General features: G+C 37.4%; 1 protein-coding gene across 2 annotated transcripts in view; it reads right to left on the reverse strand.

Moving 5' to 3' along the window:
* LOC127984365 (cyclin-dependent kinase 19-like) overlaps nt 1–22113 on the reverse strand; it is a 132169-nt gene that overhangs the window by 76963 nt on the left and 33093 nt on the right. Inside the window, exon 13 of one of the 2 annotated variants that reach the window (XM_052587010.1) lies at nt 15811–19149. The exons of the other annotated variant lie outside the window; for it this stretch is intronic. Within the exon in view, the coding sequence (XP_052442970.1) occupies nt 19036–19149 (114 nt within the window). The 3' untranslated portion in view covers nt 15811–19035. Of the gene's footprint in view, nt 1–15810; nt 19150–22113 lie in introns of those variants that run through there. 2 annotated transcript variants of the gene reach the window in all.

Consider the following 22113-nt stretch of genomic DNA (forward strand, 5'->3'; position numbering starts at 1 on the left):
AGTCTGTGTCCAGATCAGAGGGTCACTGCAGTCACCCGGATCCAGTACGTATCCAGACCAGATGGTGGATCAGCACCTAGAAAGGACCTCTACTGCCCTGAAAGACAGCGGAGACCAGGACAACTAGAGCCCCAGATACAGATCCCCTGTAAAGACCTCGTCTCGGAGGACCACCAGGACAAGACCACAGGAAACAGATGATTCTTCTGCACAATCTGACTTTGCTGCAGCCTGGAATTGAACTACTGGTTTCGTCTGGTCAGAGGAGAACTGACCCCCCAACTGAGCCTGGTTTCTCCCAAGGTTTTTTTCTCCATTCTGTCACCGATGGAGTTTCGGTTCCTTGCCGCTGTCGCCTCTGGCTTGCTTAGTTGGGGTCACTTCATCTACAGCGATATCATTGACTTGATTGCAAATTAAAACAGACACTATTTCAACTGAACAGAGATTACATAACTGAATTCAATGATGAACTGCCTTTAACTATCATTTTGCATTATTGAGACACTGTTTTCCAAATGAATGTTGTTCAGTGCTTTGGTGCAATGTATTTTGTTTAAAGCACTATATAAATAAAGGTGATTGATTGATTGATTGACTATTAAGAGTCAACGTTATAGCGCCACCAACTGGCAGCAGGAAATTTAGTCATTTTCAAAATGCTTTGAATTCAGCATCTTATTTTTACTCGATTTGATACAAACTTCATCAGAATAATGACAAAACATGGCCGATGTAAACCTGTTGTGGGAATATTGATATCTTATATATTGTTGCCATGGCAACGTGTCAAACTTGAATATTCTGTTATGGTGATTTTGAGGCAGACAACAACCTCAGATTTACATGAAACTCAAAACACATATCAGTATTATTGACAGCTAGACAATGGAAAAAGCTTTTACAAGGGCGTGGAAGAGGCACTCTATAGCGCCACCTTTTGTCAAAAGTGGGGGGAGTTAGTTTTAGCTACAGACACCAAACTCGGTACGTATATTGTTCTTATCAAGACGGACAACTTTCTAATTCACAGTTATCAGCTACGACCAACAGGAAGTCGGCTATTTTGATTTGAATATGGATTTTTGGAAAAAAAATTAGCTGTGATTTAATCCATACTCCTCAGAGGAAAAGTTCACTATACTCACCAAACTTTATCTACATATTGCAAAAACATTGAGGAACTTAAATTGCAAATGGATTTTGGTTAGCTTGAACGGTTTTGTCGTGGTGATTTTTTGAAATGACAGTCAAAAAAGGAATCATTAACTGTCTTGTATTTTTAAATTGCAGCTTCCAAACACTTAAAAGCATTTTCTCATACAGAGATCAAATCATTCTGAGGAAATATGCATAGTTTCATGACTTTACGACACTGTATGATTAAAAGAAAATTAAAAAACTGTCAGACATCTCATCTCACTCTGTCCCTCTGTTTGAGGAATGTATGTGTGCTGACTGAGTGTGTGTGTGAGTGTGAGTGGGGGATGGGCATGAGCTGAGTGGCAGACAGACAGGGAGAGAGAGAGGGACTTAAACATCTCTTTAATCACCAGAAAAAAATATATTATTTTAAATTGTTTTTTTGTTGTTGTTGTTGTTGCTAATTGTGCTGTTTTCATTACAGCTTAAGAAATCTCTTAGGCCTTATCCTTTTCTGACAGTTTCAGTGATTAAAAAAAAATTCTAAAAATACTTATTTGTGCTGCAAATAATAATTTCGGTCCCACTTTATATTAGGTGGCCTTAACTACTATGTACTTACATAAAAAAATAAGTACAATGTACTTATTGTGTTCATATTGTATTGTAAAAAACTTTTGCTGCTATTGAGGTGGGATAGGGGTAAGGTTAGGGAGAGGGTTGGAGGTATGGGTAAGTTTAAGGGTGGGTTAAGGTGTAAAGTATGGGTCAACAGTGTATTTATAAATGCAATTACAGAAATTAAATACAGATGTAATTACATGTAGTTTTTTTAAAAAATATATAAGTACAATGTAAAAACATGTATGTACACAATAAGTACATTGTACTAAATTATTAATTAAAATGTAAGTACATAGTAGTTAAGGCCACTTAATATAAAGTGGGTCCATAATTTCAAACTCATTTGATACTGACCTCTGACACCCTGTGATTGACATTAATCTGAACTATTTCACAAATGCTTATAGGTCAATAAATTTATAACAAAACACTTTTAATTACTTAACGATTTGGTAAAAAAATTAAAATAATGTCTCATTTTTAACATTAGTAAATGCATTGGTAGATACCTACAAAATACCTACCACAAAGTCTCTTGGTAGGAAATCCGAATCCCAACAGGAAGTCGGTTATTTAGAATTTTCTCTGCAAAATTGGCGTTGTTTTTGCCATTTTCTGGGGATGTACTTTAACAAACTCCTCCTGGAGATTTATTCAGATCACCACCAAACTTGGTCAGTTAAATCTAAAGGCCTTTGCGATGTTAAATTGCGAAGATCTTGAGGTTTCGTTAAAGGGCGTGTCCATGGCGACCTGACAGATTTCGATGTTTCGCCATGAAAAAGGAAGTTGCTGTAACTCAGACATACAATGTCCAGTCTGCCCCAAACTTCACATGTTAGATAAGACTTCTGCCCTTAACAGAGCTACATGCCCATATTCAGTTATAGTCATAGCGCCACCTGCTGGCAACAGGAAGTGACATGTTTTACGCTGCGACAAACTACTCCTAGAAATCTTTTGACATTAATGTATTTTTTGTGGTCAGTCTAATCTTAAGGCCTGAGCAATGTTAAATTGTGGAGATCTTGAGTTTTTGTTAAAGGGCGTGTCCATGGCGCCATGACAAAATTTGACGTCTCGCCACAGCAAGAGAAGTTGTTGTAACTGAGGCATAAAATGTTCAATCTTCCCCAAACTTCACATGTTCGATAAGAGTCCTGCCCTGAACACATCTGAAGGCCAATATTCCATTATAATTATAGCGCCACCTGCTGGCAACAGGAAGATTGGCACATATATTGAATAAACATTGATATATTCTACTTATATTTATGAGTTTAAACGCATATTTCTCACCGTTCACCTATTTACTAAAGTCACTCGCTGCCGGTGAGCCCGGGTGCGAGGGCCCGTTCATCGCTGCTTGCAGCTTTAATTCTTCTTCTTCTTCTTCTTCTTCTTCTTCTTCTCCGTAATGAATCGCATTTTTGAGGGCCTAAAGATGCTCCAAAACTCATGAAACTTTGCACACGCATCAGGACTGGCGAAAATTTACATCTGATATAGGTTTCAGAAGTGGGTGTGGCAAAATGGCTCGATAGCGCCACCTGTTAAATTTCAACGGAGTGCGCCTCGAGCTATGTTTCACGTACATTCATGAAAATCGGTACACACATGTAACACACCATTACCTACAAAAAAAGTATCTTGGTACAAAACCCAAAGCCCAACAGGAAGTAAGTTATTTTGAATTTCCTGTATGATTTTTGTGCAGTTTTTGCCATTTCCATGCCTCGTACTTTGACGAACTCCTCCTACAGTTTTAATCGGATTATCTTAAAATTTGGTGAGGGTCATCATAAGACCTTTGTGATGTTGAATTGCAAAAGTTTTGAGTTTTCATCAAGGGGTGTGTCCCTGGCGGCCTGACAAAGTTTGATGTTTCGCCATTAAACAGGAAGTTGCTGTAACTCAGCCAAGCAATGTTCGATCTTCCCCAAACTTCACACATGATATAGGTGTTCTGTTCTGAACAAACACCCATGACCAAATTCAGTAATAGCCATAGTGCCACCTGCTGGTAACAGGCAGTGACAAGGTTAACACTGTTATGGACTCCTAGGAACATATTAAAAAGCATCAAAAAAGTGAAGAATAGGCTGACAACATACTAGATACATACTAATGCATGCTAGCAACACTTAAGCCGCGTTTCCACCGCAAGAACTTTACCCAGGAACTAGGGACTTTGGCCTGGTACTTGGTGTGTTTCCACCGCAGGAACCAGGAACTAAATAAAGTTCCGGGTAAAAAAATGACCCTCAGAAAGTCCCTGCTGGCGAGGTGGTACTTTTTCAAAGTTCAGGAACTTTCGGGGGCAGGATTTTGGCGCTAAACATTCTGATTGGTTGAGTTGACGCAGCATTGGTTGAGTTCAACCACCATTTATTCGGATCAACATTTTCAAAATATCACTGTTATTGTGTCATGAAATGTAATTTTAAAAGTATTTCAGGCGAGAATGTAGTTGTTTAAAACTCAAATCTGTTGTTTATTTATAAAGACAGCGCCTATTTAAAAATGTGTTTCGCCGATCTCTGAGACGGTGAGCTCCACGCAATCAGCGGTAGCCCAGTGATCATCTATCCGCCGAGAAGCAGCCTCAGCTTGGATAGACCTTCTGATATATGCCGCTGGCCCTGATGTGTCCTTAGTGGTTAAACATAACATATATTTCAGCTGCGGGGTAAATCTAACAGGTTTTCTTTGGTCTGTATTCAATTTATCTATGTTAAAATGAAAATAAAAAAGGCAAGTCTATATAAAATTTTGTTTCATTGTAATGGCTGTATATAACGTTACACATATCCCTGAACTAAGTACATTTCTGCAGCTGTTATTATGTTTAAATGAAAACGAAAGAAGGCAGTGGTATTTTATATCCTATTTCGTGTTATTGTAAATAAACGGAGGGAAAAATTGCTGTAGCCAAAGCCATCTGAGTTCACGCAGCATCGGTTGAGTTCAAACACCATTTATTCGGATCATTTTCAAATATTACTGTTATTGTGTCATGAAATGTAATTTTAAAAGTATTTCAGGCGAGAATGTAGTTGTTTAAAACTCAAATCTGTGGTTTATTTATAAAGACAGCGCCTATTTAAAAATGTGTTTCGCCGATCTCTGCGACGATGAGCTCCACTCGATCAGCGGTAGCTCAGTCCTCATGTATCCACAGAGAGCAGCCTCTTCTGGGATAGACCTTCTGATATGTGCCGCTGGCTCTGATGTGTCTTTAGTGGTTAAACATAAAATATAATTCAGCTGCGGGGTATATCTAACAGGTTTTCTTTGGCCTGTATGTTAAAATGAAAATAAAAAAGGCAAATTTATATAATATTTCGTTTCATTGTAATGGCTGCATATACAAATATCCCTGAACTTAGTACATTTCTGCAGCTGTTATTATGCTTAAATGAAAACCAAAGGAGGCAGTGGTATTTGATATCCTATTTCGTTTTATTGTAAATATACAGTAGGGAAAATTGCAGTAGCAAGACGAGCTGACTGAAGTTATCAAGTATAATATATATATATATATATATATATATATATATATATATATATATATATATATATATTTATATATATATATATATATATATAGTTACGCTGCTGTTTATAGATTTACCGGACTTGCGTCGTTGCGGACATCACACTCCCCAGTCGAATGCACAAAGTCTGACCTACTGATGATGCACGTCCAAAATCAGCGTCCTTTTTTTTTTTTTATCAGTGGTACTTTGTATTGAGAAACGCACGCGGACCTACATCACCAGTCATTTGCCTAATCTTCCCGGTACTTTACACCGCGGTGGAAACGCAGAAAGCAACAGGTCTGGGGGGAAAAAAGTTCCTGGTAAAAATGTTCCGGGTAATTTCGGTGGAAACGCGGCATTAGCTAAGTGCTAAAGCATGCTACTAATGTAGTGAAAAAGGAAGTTGCTGTAACTCAGGCAAGCAATGTCCGATCTTCCCCAAACTTCACACGTGTGATAGGTGTTCTGTCCTGAACAAACACCCATGAAAAAAATTCAGTTATAGTCATAGCGCCACCTGCTGGTAACAGGAAGTGACACGGTTAACACTGTTACAGACTCCTAGGAACATATTAAAAAGTGTAAACAAGTGTTAAATAGGCTGGCAACATACTAGCTACATACTAATACATCATAGCAACACTTAGCTAAGTGCTAAAGCATGCTAATAATGTAGTAAAAAAGGAAGTTGCTGTAACTCAGACAAGCAATGTCCGATCATCCCCAAACTTCACACATGTGATAGATGTTCTGTCCCGGACAAACACCCATGACCAAATTCAGTTATAGTCATAGCGCCACCTGCTGGTAACAGGAAGTGACAACGTTAACACTGTTATGGACTCCTAGTAACAAATTAAAAAGTGTAAAAAAGTGTTAAATAGGCTGGCAGCATGCTAGAAACATAACGAAAGATGCTAATAACACTTAGCTAAATGAAAGTGAAGTGACATTCAGTATTAAAAAAGTATTAAAAAAACATAGTAAAAAGTGCCAGCAAGTGATCAATACACTGCATGCTAGAAACATACTAAAACATGTTAACAACACTTAGCTAAATGCTAAAGCATCATATTACTGCAGTGAATTAGGAAGTTACTGTAATTCAGGCATACAGTGTCCAATCTGCCCCAAACTGAACAAGTTTGATATGAGTCCTGTCCTGAACACATCAACATGTCCGTATTCAATTATAGTCATAGCCTCACCTAATGGCATCAGGAAGTGGCATGTTTAAGATGGTTAAGGACACCTTGCAAAATAATAAAAAGCATTAACAAGTGTTAAAGGGTTAGTTCAACCAGATAGCAAATTTATGTAATTAATAACTTACGCTCATGTTATTTCAAACCCGTAAAACCTCCTTTTATCTGGCTCGGCTCGGTGTTCATCTTCAGTTCTCTCTTCACAGCAGTTCAGTCAATGTACTGTTTGAGTACATGAATTACTCCGGGATATTGGTTTGTTTGAACTCAGAGGGAGTGTCAGCCACATTAAAAAAGTTAACAGCTTAAGTCATTTGTGGATTAATGCGTATTAGAGATGCAAACCATTTAAAACGATTCAGTTCGATTTGGTGAACTGAATGATTCGTTCGCGAACCGGATATCCAGACTGCTTTGTTTTGAACTCTCTCTCACAACAGACACGGAAGAGAAGACAATGCTGAATAAAGTCATTGTTTTTGCTATTTTTGGACCAAAATGTATTTTCGATGCTTCAAAAAATTCTAACTGACCCTCTGATTTCACAGGGACTATTTTGATGATGTTTTTCTTACCTTTCTGGACATGGACAGTATACCGTACACACAGTTTCAATGGAGGGACTGAGAGCTCTTGAACTAAATCTAAAATATCTTAAACTGTGTTCCAAAGATAAACAGAGGTCTCACAGGTTTGGAACGACATGAGGGTGAGTTATTACTGACGTAACTTTGATGTTTGGGTGAACTATCCCTTTAAATATCAGTTTTTATTCAGTTACAAAAGTGTCACCTTTTTGTGGAGTATACGCTCCTTCCATGTTGGGATGTTACAAACCCTTTTTTGTGATCCGTTTTACTGATGCAAAGTTTGATTCACTTCTGAAAAATGATTTGATTCATAGCTCAAGTAATCACGCTGTTATGTCAGTATACATTTTTCCTTCTAACAACATGAGCCCCTTTCACACTGCACGTCGGACCCGCAATATTCCCGTAACATTGCCTGGTCGCCTTCTGTGTGAAAGCAACCACGTCCCGGAATTGATTACCGAATCGAACCCGGGTTGGGGACATAGTAACATTGCGGTAATCGATCCGGAACGAGCGCTGTGTGAACAAAAGCCAGATCTAATTCCGTATCGAAGTGATGACGCGCGTTATCGCGTGACTCTTTTATCGGCTGTTTTGAAGGAAGATCAACATTCGCGACGAAAACATATGTGCAAACTGTAATGAAGCAGAGATCAGTTAGTTCCTCACTTTCCGCGCTGACTCAGAGATCGTTTGCTTGCTTCAGTTAAAGTATAACGTGCCAAGCGTTGTCGACTCGTACATTACACGTCACGCGCTGATGTCACGTGTCGTTACGGGATCTTCAAGGGTTGTGTGTGAAAGCACACACATATACCGGGTCATCACTGGCAGTGTGAAAGTGCCAAATCTAGCGACCAGGGAACAATTACAGGAACACTTTACCCCTGTATTTGCCAGAATGGCAGTGTGAAAGGGGCTTTAGTGTCTTTTTTTTCCCGTGAATCATTTATATAAAGTTAACTGTGTGAACACATATTGGTGGTTATTGTCTTTTGTTCATTTATGTTAATGATGTTTGTGGTCGCAGTTTTAGGCACCAATCCTTTGTCATTTGTTTAGCTTAAATATCAGTTTTTAGTCAGTTACAAAAGTGTCAGGCATTAAGTTTTTGTATTTTTAACTAACCTAATTATGATAGAGTTACAGGTTTCGGCTTTTTTGGGTAGTGTAAGCCATGTAAACTTAAATGTGACCATAAATATGACAGATGGGTGCGTTAGCTACTCAAACAGTCCACCTCATCATCTTTTAATGAAATATTCCCATTAAAAAAAACACTAAGACAAATTGTATAAGTGTTCATTAAGATGCCGAAATGAAAATAAGCGTACAAAATTTCATAATGAACATAAGTAAAATATACAATAACAGCACAATAGACCTGCTAAGTATTTTTTTTTTTATTTGCTAGAGTTGTGAGATATAAACCGCAATGTTTTTCATAGCGTTACTCTTTGAAACCAGAATGATATGTTTCCATGACTTTGTTAGCTCTTTCTGTTTGAATTTGGCAAACGGCTGTTTTGATGTTGATGGACTCAGTGTGTTGACATGCCAGACTCTCTGCTAGAGCAGTCGTTGGTCTTACTCTGTGGGAATAACAGCGTTTTTGTCAGTCCAACCTTACAACATGCCAGAGACTTGTTGTGTGGTTGGGTGCACCAATAATTTTTGTAAAACCCCAAATTTGAAATTCATGGCTACCTGCCATCATCATCCACATCTTGCTGTTATGGAAATATTATAAATTACGTATGATGCTAAACTAAAACTAAGCCAGGCTAGTTGTATGGCTGGACAGAAAAGTGCACTCAGTACTCTAAATATAAATACATAATATATACATTTAAAGATGTTTACTTTTAAATACGAAGTAAATCATTCGGCTTACCTGGTGACTCGATGAGGTACAAGTAAATGTCCGGGTAAGACTCTGGCCACTGGGTGGGGTTGTTAAACAAATTTCACACTGGGAGAATGAGGGGACGTGTTTTTAAATTTATCAAATTAAGTTTGTGGATGTATCTTTCACGCTCTGTGGCAGAAAAGGGTGGACATGTTATTACTTGGCTTGTTTAATCTTAGGGATTTCTTAAGTTATTTAAGCCCGCCGGCTGTGTACGGACGTTGCTTTTTGCCGCTAATTTGAATGTAGGAAGTCTATGAGAGATCGCTACTTGAGAAAGGCTTTTTTAAAGTACCTTTTAAAAAACAGTGCATTAAAACATGAATGCAGCTGCAGCTTGCTTTCTCAGAGCTAATCTTTCCAAGTGGATCTCTTCCCTGAAAGGCCCTGACATCGAGATTGACCGGGCATCCCTTACGAAAAATAACCATGGTTTTATTATAGTAAAACTGTAGTAACCCATGGTTTTTTGGCGTGTTGACTGCCATTTGTAAAACCACATATTTACTACAAATACCATGGTTAAACTATGGTTAATATAGCAAAACCATGGTTAATTTATGATTACCATGGTTTAACTACAGTAACCATGGTTTTTTGGTTTTATTTGTAGTAAAACCATGGTTAATTTTCGTAAGGGATGTCACTGTATAAGTTAGATCACATAGGCTAAAGTTAAATTCAAATGCTGTTTTATTGCACATTATTTACTCCTGTTGAAAATGAGCTTGTGGGTTGCTGCTTTTCAGTGCAGTACAGAAGGAATGAAAGGGTAGTTTCAGTTCTGCCCACACATTCAAAAAAGACATTAAAGCACAATCTCATTTTTTTACATTCAAAAAATCAGAACCAGGGCTTGAGAACAAAAAAAAAAAAAAAAAAAAAATCAATCGGTTCACTTCGAGCAGTATTGATATTTTAATGTTTCTGTTCTGTGTTGCTCTGATATTATTACCGTTCCAAAACCCGTTCAGGTGGAAGAAATACCGGTTAATAACATTATTTTTAAAAACAATATTCTTTGCCTATAGGTTGCATAATAATAATAATACTTTTTTACTTTTTTTATCCAAAGCGACTTACAATTGCTATATATGTCAGAGGTCGCACGCCTCTGGAGAAACTAGGTGTTAAGCGTCTTGCTCAGGGACACAATGGTGTCACACAGCGGATTCGAACCCACGCATGTGTCTTATCCACTGCGCCAACACCACCCATAATAATTGTCACGATCATTAGATGGAGTGCCCATAAACTTCAGTAGAGGGCACTTCACTCACAGGAACATTCCACCCATTCCAGGAACGGGACATGTCAAATATATCACCTCAATCTCCTTAAAAAATGGAAGGAGGTGGAGCCAGTGATGTTGGCGATGGTGATTAGTGAAGAGGAGGATCTTGGGCCGGAGGCGAATGTCAAATCTCAATCCCTCCCCCTGGCCCCAGGTGGAGATCACCTCTCGCCGTCCCAGCTCACTGACGTAGCAAGACTGCAGGCTGAATTTGCAGATGTGTTCTCGCCCCTACCCGGCCGTACCAACATGATTCAGCACCATATCGAGACAGAGACGGGCGTGGTAGTTCGCAGCCGGTCGTATCGTTTGCCTGAGCATAAGAAAAAGGTAGTTCAGGCTGAATTAGGCGCCATGCTTGAAATGGGGGTAATAGAAGAATCCAATAGTAACTGTGCGAGCCCGAAAGTTTTGGTTCCAAAAACGGACGGCTCAGTCCGTTTCTGTGTGGATTGCCGCAAGGGCAATGCTGTGTCGAAATTTGACGCATATCCAATGCCACGGGTTGACGAGTTGCTTGATCGGCTCGGCACAGCTCATTTTTATTCGACGTTGGACCTAACAAAGGGTTATTGGCAGATCCCCTTGTCTCCTTTATCCAAAGAAAAGACAGCTTTCACAATGCCGTTTGGTTTACACCAATTTGTTACCCTTCCGTTCGGGTTGTTCGGGGCTCCGGCCACCTTTCAGCGGCTCATGGACAAGATCCTGCAACCCCATGCTGCATATGCGGCTGCCTACTTGGACGATATCATTATATTTAGTAATGATTGGCAGCGGCATATGCAGCATTTGAGGGTGGTCTTGAGGTCGCTGAGAGTGGCTGGACTCACGGCCAACCCGAAGAAGTGTGCGGTTGGGCGTGTGGAAGTAAGGTGTCTGGGCTTCCACTTGGGGCATGGACAGGTACTTCCCCAAAATGACAAGACAGCCACAGTTGTGACCTGTCCGCGTCCCAAGACCAAAAAGGAAGTGAGACAGTTCTTAGGGCTGGCAGGATATTATAGACAGTTTGTGCCTGATTATTCGGATCTCACCAGCCCCTTGACTGACCTTACTAAAAAGGAGGCACCAGATACAGTCCAGTGGACGGAGCCGTGTCAGCAGGCCTTTACCCAAGTGAAGGCTGCTCTATGTGGCGGGCCGTTGTTACACGCTCCTAATTTCTCTCTCCCTTTTCTGTTGCAGACAGATGCGTCGGACAGGGGGCTGGGGGCAGTCCTGTCTCAGGAGATCGAGGGAGAGGAACGGCCGGTGCTGTACATTAGTTGTAAGCTCTCTAGGAGAGAGACTAAGTACAGCACCACTGAGAAAGAATGTCTTGCCATCAGGTGGGCCGTCCTCACCCTCTGCTACTGTCTCCTGGGACGGGAGTTCACCCTCTGTTCAGACCACGCCCCCTTGCAATGGCTCCACCGCATGAAAGATACCAACGCGCGGATCACTCGGTGGTATCTGGCTCTACAGCCTTTTAAGTTCAAAGTGATCCACAGACCAGGTGTTCAGATGGCTGCGGCCGACTTTCTTTCCAGAAATGGGCTGCAGGCCAGATGGATAAAATAATAATAAAGTAAATCCTGTGTCCAGGGATTTTTTTTTTTTTTTTTTTTACATGCATTGTTCATAGAGCTCATTAATTGTAGCGGTGCCTCAGGTGTTGAAATAGATTTGTTATACATTATACAGGTTCACACATATTCCGTTTGCAGTGTGTATACAGTATATGTGAGCAGTGCAGAAGCGAGTTATTGTAACGCGAAAGCACATTAAAATAACGCACGAGCGCGAATCTCTGTTCGCACGCAGATTTCCTTTGCTCTGTCACAAAACCAGACGTGCTGCATCCTGTGCACTCACAACTCTCTCTATGCTCATGTGCTAGATATTAATTATTTTTGCACGTTTTTATTTCTAGCCTTTTACCGCGTTCAATGTGAACGCTCTGATCTGTCAACATGGGATCGGAAAAAAGGCACATCACAGACAGTGTGTTATCCTGGAGTTAGGCATATGCCCAGTCTGTTCTGTTCTCGCGCTAGGCGCTGCATTTTGATTGGATCGGATAGCATACTGTGGGAGGTCAGGGCCGCGGAAAATGGTGCAATAAAGCAATTTAGAAATCATGCTCAAATCGTTATTTTATGGAGATTCCGATTAATCACACAGCCCTAGAATGGACTGGAAATGAACAGAAAATAACTTGGGCTGGCACCGCTCAGCAAAACGCGAAAACCTGATCCAGGCAGAGCTCGGCAGCGGATAGACAGTCAGCGGAGCAAGCAGTCAGGAGGAAACATGCTGAAAGCCATTTATGCATGATTGAATTTGTTGTTCTGCAGCATATGCAGCAAAAATATCTATGATAAATTGGTGGTTTATTCTTAAACCAATCAACAAGCTTATTGTTATTTAATTAAATATATGAAATGATGTTATGTTATGACTTAGACATTTTTTACATATATTAGCAATATTATTATTTGTTTTAAAAGTAATTGGCTGCCCACCTGCAATACCACCGCGACCCAATAGGGGGGCGCGGACCACAGGTTGAAAACCACTGATTTACATGATGCAAGATTAAATGTTTACAGAGAGTTGCTTATTTCTAAAATGTCATTTTACACAAACTGAAAGCAGCTTCTAATGGGACAAGCCAAACCTCTGAACCAATGTGTTCTTGACTGCTGGGTCGGAGCCGCAAAGAGCAGGGAAAATCAAATCTCAGATCCACATAAAATAAATTAATAAATATGGCCCTTTTCCATACTTGATGTGTATTGTAAAAATGGATTCTCAAGCAAAACAAGTTGAGAATCACTGTTTTAACCAACCAATATCAGTACATTTTTAAGCAGACCCATATATCTTGGAAACCTGTGTTGATTTCTTCAGGCTGGACAATTCTCAACTTTTGTGCCTATATAGCCACCCAAAAGTGAATCATACTGAGATTTTGGCCTACAAATAGGACTTTCTGTGCGAGATTGCCCTCTGGCGTCGAGTATGAATGGAACACACACTGCAGGAGAGGTTAGCGCTGCGTGATGTTCATCTCGCCTTATTCTGGGTCCTAATAAAACATCAGATCATGCGCAGACTACCCTGTCTCTTTGAGTTTAAATCAATTTTTATTCACACCTTTATTATATATATTCGTGTCCTGATCGGGAGGTAACGTCCGATTCCAATCAAGTGTGAAACCACGTGATCGGGCCTGATTTCCGATCCCGTGATCGGATCTGGACATCCCTAAGCACAACTACATGTTTTCTTTTCTTTCTTTTTTTTTTTTTGTTGCATAAAAGATTGTAAATACACTGAACAAAGTTATAAATGCACCCATTTTCATGAGCTGAACTCAAAGATATAAGACTTTTTCTATGTACACAAAGGGCATATTTCTCTCAAATATTGTTCACTTCTCCTTTGCCGAGATATTCCATCCACATTTACTTCATGCACATTTTAGAGTGGCCTTTTATTGTGGCCAGCCTAAGGCACACCTGTACAATAATCATGCTGTCTAATCAGCATCTTGATATGCCACATTTGTGAGGTGGATGGATTATCTCAGCAAAGGAGAAGTGCTCATTAACACAGATTTAGACAGACTTGTGAACAATATTTTAGAGAAATAGGCCTTTTGTGTACATAGAAAAAGTCTTAGATCTTTGAGTTCAGCTCATGAAAAATTTGGGCAAAAACAAAAGTTACATTTATAATTTTGTTCTTTGTAGTATAAATTGGTTTTAACTGGTGAGACAGCACAGTCTCTTGGATGGATTTGGGGAGTTTTGGGCACTTTTTAGCTGATCAGACTGCGAGACACTAGCTTGTAATACCAGGAAATGAGAATAGGCTGTTTAACCTGGTTTTTATAGTGGGCATGAAAGTTGCTGTCCCTTGCATAGTGGGAGCAATGTGGTGTAATTTGGTTGACCAGATGTCTTGATTTATTCGGGACAGTCTCAGTCTCATGATATGTGTCCCTTTCCCAATGTGTTATTGTTTGTGGTTAATGATGACAATGCAATCTGATGAATTCATGAAAACTGATTTGCCAATATTTTCATTCTAGATTTATTCTAGTATAAGTAGGGGAGAACCGGGCCGAAAGTAACACGGGACGAAAGTAACAAAGCGATTTTCTCTGAGCCTCTTTCTGCATTTGCATTCCCAGCTATGACAGCATGTTCAGAATGCCATCCTTGACGGAGCTGAGAAATATCATGTGATTACCTCATCGTTTCCCGAAGTTAGGTCCATAAAACTGTTTTCGAGTACAAAAAGTAAATTATTGAAGCGGTATTTTTTTTTTTTTTATTAGTCGTGTTGTTTTTCTTGTTTCATGTGTCAAAGTAATGATCAATCTACAGGTTATTTAGTGCTTTAACACATCCTAAAGTTTGCACTCAATTTTTTTTTTTATATAAAATTAAATCGAGTTTAAATGTCAGGAGTTCCTGTCGGAACGAAAGTAACAGTTATTTTGTTCCAGTGCAAGCTATATTGTGAATTTCTGTATCTTGCATCATTTCTTACAAATGTTAATGTCATATTATACCAAAAGAATATGTCTTAGTGAGGGTCAGAAAGACAGACAGAGGTCTGGTTTTATCCAGATGTTTTTGAGAGGGTGTTTCTGGACATAGAGGAACATCATTCTCAGGGCAGCTGCTACGTCACATTTATATTTAGGTTTTAGCCATATCTTAGCCTTTACACCTCCACCTGTGAATTTGCAGTGTTTTCAGATGTTTTAATGCACATATTTTATTCATGCATAAAAACAACTGGATGGAAACATAAATAGGCCTACTGTTACATTATGTTTAGAGTTTTTTATTATGCTAATGTGATTACATTTTTATATTGTGCAATCTGTAGATTTTTTTTTATTATTATATAAAAATACATTGAAATTTACAATAAAAAAAAAATACAGAGAGGTTTTAAGACATCTGATGAAACTTAAACTTAAATTTAAAATGAAAATATGAAAATGTAATTTAATAATTTTTTTGAAAAGATAAAGGACAAAATATGTTTGCAGTTATTTATTAACAAGGTCACAATCAGGTATACTTAAGAAAAATAAGACTAACAGAAAAAAATCTAGCTTATATTGTTGTGTTACTTTTGACCCACCTGTTTGTTACTTTCGTCCCAACCGATGGGGTCGAAAGTAACAATGTTCAACTTATGTTCAAAGTGAAATTATACTGAAGTCTTTCTACATTTCTACAAAATACCACCTGGTATTGTTAGACCACACGTCTGAGTTACTGGCCACAGCAGAAATATATCTCTGTTTACAACATTATGTTTTAAAATGAAGTTTTTCTGAAAAATGGTACTTTCGCCCCTGCTCTCCCCTACTACAAATGGCTCCTCTAGGTCTTCTGTAGCTGTTTGATAGCTTTAAGAAGGAGATAATGGTTTTAATGACTGGAATTCATTCCCCTCTTCGAACATATCTCAATCAATACAAAAGATGTTGTAATCAGTAAATTTATCACCACTGTAAATACACATGTAAATGTCACAATCTACATAAGATGTTTGTCACTATTTATTTTGTTATTTGCATTCAAATTTGTGAGAAAATGAATAAAACAGGAGAGAGGTTGAAACATTGTGAAACTAAAGAAACAAATATGATATGTACCAACTAAGTTTTACAACAGTTCCTCTTCTTTTGCTAAAATAATAAACATAATATGGAGCTAATGTTATTCCGTCATTTCAGTCAATGGTGGCAGGTAATGCTCCACAGAAATCCACCCCATGTGTATCATAGACTTATAAATATCAGAACATTCTATAAACCTGTACAGCAGTGTCCAAAAGTCTGAGAACCCTACTGACAATGACATTTTTTTCTTCTTTTAAAATCTATTCTAATAAAAATAAAAAAGTTGTTTTCATATATTATATAATTAGCATAACAATTTACATTAAAAAGTACAATAGAAAAACAAAGTACACACATTTCTTCTGATATGCAGCACACACACTGCCCTTGTCATGTCATCTTGATATAGAAAATACATCTCGAAGGAAAGCAAGCAAGCAAGATTTTTGTAGAATGTAATTAACATTGGTAAAATGACAAATCTGGTTAAATTTCATTAAGCGAATCTGAAATATTTATACTTTATATGTGACCCTGGGCAACAAAAAGAGTTAATTTTTAAAGGTAAATTTTTCAAAAATGAGATTTATACATCATCTGAATAAATAAGCTTTATTTGGGAGATATACAACTATTTGAAAATCTGGAATCTGCAGGTGCAAAAAAAAAAAAAAAATCTATATATTGAGAAAATAGTCTTTAAAGTTGTCCAAATTAAGTTCTTAGCAATGCATATTACTAATAATACTAATTTTTTTATATATATTTACGAAATGTACAAAATATCTTCATGGAACATGATCTTTACTAATATCCTAATGATTTTTTGCATAAAATAGAAATAAAAAATGTTTGGCTTTTGCTACAAATATACCCCAGCGACTGAAGAATCCTGAGGTACATATGTCATAACCTCATTTGTTTAATCATAAATCTTTGTTTATATAGTTAAAAACATTTTGACCAAATTGTAAAACTCACAAGGGTGAAAAAATGGTGAAATAACACAATAATAACTGCTTTTACCAGAAATACACAGCACATTACAGAAAAACAAGCAATCTTAAGATGTGACAGAAGAGAAACCCAAGAAGAATGATGGCACTACACTTGCTCTGCAAACATTTTGGCTGAAATCTGTCAGTCTCAGTTCACGCTGGGTGACTGAAATCCGCTCACATGTAACATTATCCTTTAGGGTCTTTCAAACTGACTCTCCTCCTTAAAGCTTAAAACAAGAGATGTTAAAAAACTCTGTTTGAAGATTTCTGTTGAATCCTGTTTGAGCTCATATATTTCATCAAGTTATTGAGTGTTTCAAACATGGCTTGGACGGACTTGTAATACACAGAGCTGTCCCCAGCTTTGCTTGATGAGATATCCAATTGTTTGTCAGAGGAGCGAATCAGTTGCCCCTTGTTTAATTCAGCGCTAAAAAAAAAAACCTCTCACTTCCAGTCCACAAACTGAGCTCAAATAACACAAAGAAATAACTGCATTTTGAAACAATACCCCCCCAAAAAAAAACAGATTATAAAGCATATAAAACACAAAGAGGAGACAAGAAATAACAGTCACAGAAGCATTTCAAATGCTAGCTGCCCCGGATAATCATACACATGCAAGTATATCCACACACAAATGCGGCACACACACACACATTCACACAGATTTAGAAATTTTAGTCCAGACCAAAATCCTAAAACATGTTCTTCTGCAAAAAAAAATAATAATAATAAAAAAAAAAAAAAATACAACAAAGAGAAACAGTAAACCATGTCCATGTACTTTTATAGCTGATGTTACTTTTATTGGTTGTTCCTGTTGTAACTAATGCAAAAAAGGGATGAAAAGTATATTAGTGTATATTTTACAAAAAAAATCAAACAATCTCTTACACAACAAAATAAGATATGTGTAATAATGCAGTGGTGCATGATAGCTATGAGAGATGCTCTTTGTTCAGTCTTTAAAATATGCACACATTACACAAATCCAGTCTGTACATGCAGGCTGCTCCCTTCACTGGGAGAGAGATAAAAGGGGATTTTGCTTCCTATGTACAATTGCTTATATACCGCAGATGTCTCTATTTGATTTGTCTCGGGGTTGTCAAATGGAGGAATCTCAGAAAGCCTCGAGATGATAAACCCACGATAATAATGGGTGGTAAAGTCAAAAATAAATAAATAAATAAAAGCAATAGCTGCAAAGCTTAGATTGTGTAACTGACTATATATTAGACTGGTGTCCCACTAGTCAATTTTCAGTTGTATGAACATATCAGACCCAAATGAACAGATACACCATCTCACGCATTCATAGGGTCAAATTATTCCATAAACTGCATCCTAACACAATGTCATAACAATGGAAATTAATTTCTTTCATTGTTTTGATCTAATTTGTGTGACTTCTCTTTCAAGTTAATCTGTTTTCTAACCATTCTCAGCCAGGACAGTCCCGTTTCCTCATGACTCAAATATCTGGGACACATCTTGAAGCAGTGATGATAGAGAAAATGACTTGTCACTGGAACACTGTAAATGGTCAGATTTGGTAGCTATGATTGCTCTGATGAAATGCTAGTTTTTTGGAGTCGGCCAGTGGGACGCCAGCTTAATGACCCCATTGTAACAAGGTAGCTATGACCCCAATAGCATTTGCCTGATCATTTTGAGACTGTTTTGGTCTAACCATGGTAAAATGAATTGAGAATGCATAAAGATGCTAAACAGTCAGCAGACTATTAGGTTTGGTTGGTGTTGGAGCTGGAGCTGGTGGAAGTTTTAATACAATAAATTGAAAAACTGTTGAGATATTGAGGAAAATGCCCAATTATGGCTCTGGTTCTCTTGAGGAGCGAAATAAAGGGATTGTAAAGTTGTGCTTTGGTTGGAGTAGCATTTGCTGAGAGTTGTGGGATGACAGATAGCTGTGAGAGAATAAACTTGGGTTTTTTGTGTTTATGTTGGGGCCATATTATGGGACAAGGGCCAGCAATTCATTTGAATCACAACTCTGACGTGCCTGGCTTAATGCTCGTGGTTAATATTTCTTTTAAGTGCTTAAGTAGGATTTTGAGTCTCAGTATCGATGTGACTGATGAGAGTGCTGAGATGAGGATGAGTATCCCAAAGTGCTTTGCGACTGGGTAGAGCCTTGGACATTGCTCTGGTAGCCGAGCCGCGAGCTGGAGTGCTGCAATCAAGAAAGAAAATCAATTATTAAAATTATCAAGTATTTGGCATTGGCCAAGATTTTTGTAATATTGAGATGAGCCCTAACTGAACGCAACTAACTTGTACATTGTTACATAATAAATATTATTTCATTTACACAACTGATGTGTTTCAAGTGACTCAAGAGTTTGTCTCTGACTACTCTGATGAGAGATGTGTTAAATATCATTCATTTTTATGTTTGTAATTTTTTCTAGATTACACATCTTGATTTGGTGGTTCTTTTATTTAGCAATTTTAATGTTTTTATTTATTTTTAAATACGAAACTGCATTGTGTGGGATAAAAAATCATAACAGGCAGTGGTGTACATTTATAATATAATAATATTAATAATAATAATAATTATTATTATTATTATATTGTGAAACATCCTTACAATGTGGTAAATATGCATAAAAATACAATAACATGGGCCTGCATGTGTTTTTCAAAATAGTCTACATAAAAAATATCCCCATTTACAAATATGACACGTGAATAAAACAAGATTTCTTATCAAAACCGTTTTAAATCAACAAACTGGCAGAGTTTTCAAGTGTTGGTGACTCCATTAAATAGAGTTTGGATTGCATTATGTTATAAATGCACATGTTGGGTACAGAATTCTCTCTCAATGTCAGGTATAACATCAGTCTTACAAACAAGTAAAGGAAACATTGGATGGAGGAATATCTATGATATCTAGATACTAAATACACTTACACAATCCTGCTTACATTTTAGATGATTACTCAATGCCTTTAATAAAAATGTAAAGTTCAGATTTTTGTGTTATAAGTACTCAGATTGAGACTTGACAAGTTTCAGTTGTTAACGCCCATTTCACTGGTGCTATCGCTGGCTGAACACTAGGCTGTGCTAGGACACACGTGCAGTGCTTTCAGGAGGGTGTCTGAAGAAGAAAGACTGAGAAACTGCGTTATTTAGGGCTATTCTCTGTGTTAGGATATTAGCATATGAACTGCTGCTGTCTGGTTAGAGGGTTGACATGGTTTTAATTTCCAGGGTGTTGGGATACAGAACCATTTCAGCTGCACTGAGTTACCACTGTGGTGCAATGTGGAGCTTTATCTTAGGTTGAAGATGAAACTCTGACCATAAAGCTTGTGATATGAGGCTTACACTGTTCAGCTGTCTGCTGGGTGTCTTCTAATCATTCAGCTGAAAAATTCCCACACCGCACTGTTTGACACGTTACATGTTTGGCACTGCAAAGCAGTTTTCTCTTAATAAACTGCTAATTTACTGCTTATTAATAGTAAGATAGTTGTTAATGTTAGCAATGGGGTGGATTAAAGAACCTAAAATGTGCTCATGCAGAATAAGTCAACAAATATGATAATATGCCTGTAATATGCATGCTAATAAGCAACTAGTTAATAGAGAGAATTATTCCCTGAACTAATAACTGGCTAATAAGTATCATATATCATTTTATAAATAGAGTTTTGGCTTTAATTGCACATCAGAAAGTCATTTCATTACCTGAACTATCAATATGTTGTTACAGTCCATTAAACACACTGTAATTTTTCACAGTCTTGTTTTTATTCCTGCCAACAATGAAATATGGCTCTATTCTGACTAAGGTCTATTAACATTTTTTAATGTTAAATCTCTAAGTGTAAGATTAAGTGTTTGCTTAATTATTATTATTATTTAAGCGTTTGCTTTAGTCTTAATTTTGTCAGCTATTTTCATTTTAGTCTTAGTCTAAGTCCCATGTTAAATGTCCTTGTTAGGTTTTATCATATTTAGTCAACCTTATCCTGTTTAGTCTTAGTCGACTAAAAATCTCAACATTTTAGTCACATTTCAACAATAAGATTATTATTAACTAACCGTACAGCAGTATTAATTTTGGCAGCCATTCTTAATCAAATGTACATTTTAGACAAACTTGTCCAGTTTTTGTTTATTCAATTAAATGTATGAGCATGGAGTTATGGTCTATTAATTATTTTTTTTATTTTTTTTCTCAAAATTATAATCGTAATGATTGTTGTCATTTGAGAAACTGACTTTTGCTTTTCAAATATTGCACTTTCTCCAGTAAGCACAAATCAGTAGAATGTGGACTCATAGTGTATTTTACCTCTTCTAGTGTACTGATTCATTATGGGGTTTTTGCTATAGAAATGAATACCAAAGACTTATGCAATCTCTCTGTCTATATTATGAAAATATATGAAACAAACAAAAAATATTGTAACAGTGAAATTCCTTGTGATTTCACTAATTCCAAAACTGCAAGTGTCAATTTCTCTATTAAAACTACAGCGATCGAGTAAGTGCATTTTATACAGCGATCACATTCGCAAATAATATAGAGAGCTCTCATGACAGAACACAGACAGGCTGAATGACTCTTTTATTTAGATGCTAAACTCCAGCAGGTTTGTCGCTGGGTTGTCGCTCATCACAATGAGGACCGAGCGCATTGGTTGCCAGATTGCTTGAAATAAACAAAACACACTAGACACAAAATGTATCACTGTACCAGAGAAGCTCTGATTCAAAAATTAATACTCTTGATTTCTGGCAACCGCTCTCATGAAAGCTCTCGAAGAAAACGAGTTTAGAGCTGTCCGCAATAACATTTTCTCCTATTTAAAAGAAAATAAAAATAAAGTTTTTAGCTTTTTGAATATATTTAAGTCTTGTCTAATTTTGTCTTGTCATGGAAGAAAATCTCATCAACTAACATTTTTCTTCATAGTCTTCATTAACAAAATTAACACTTAATGACCTAATGATTTGAATGAAGCACTATCTTTTGTGAAAAATAATTTATTTTATTTAAAATAAATGCTGTTCTTTCTTCTATTCATCAAAGAATCCTATAAAAAAGTTTCTTGGTTTCCACAAAAATATTGTGCAGCAAGCTGATTTGAACCGTTTTCTGGAGGATAATGAGATG

Source organism: Carassius gibelio, chromosome B20 (assembly GCF_023724105.1).
Source record: "Carassius gibelio isolate Cgi1373 ecotype wild population from Czech Republic chromosome B20, carGib1.2-hapl.c, whole genome shotgun sequence".
Taxonomy (NCBI): Eukaryota; Metazoa; Chordata; class Actinopteri; order Cypriniformes; family Cyprinidae; genus Carassius; species Carassius gibelio.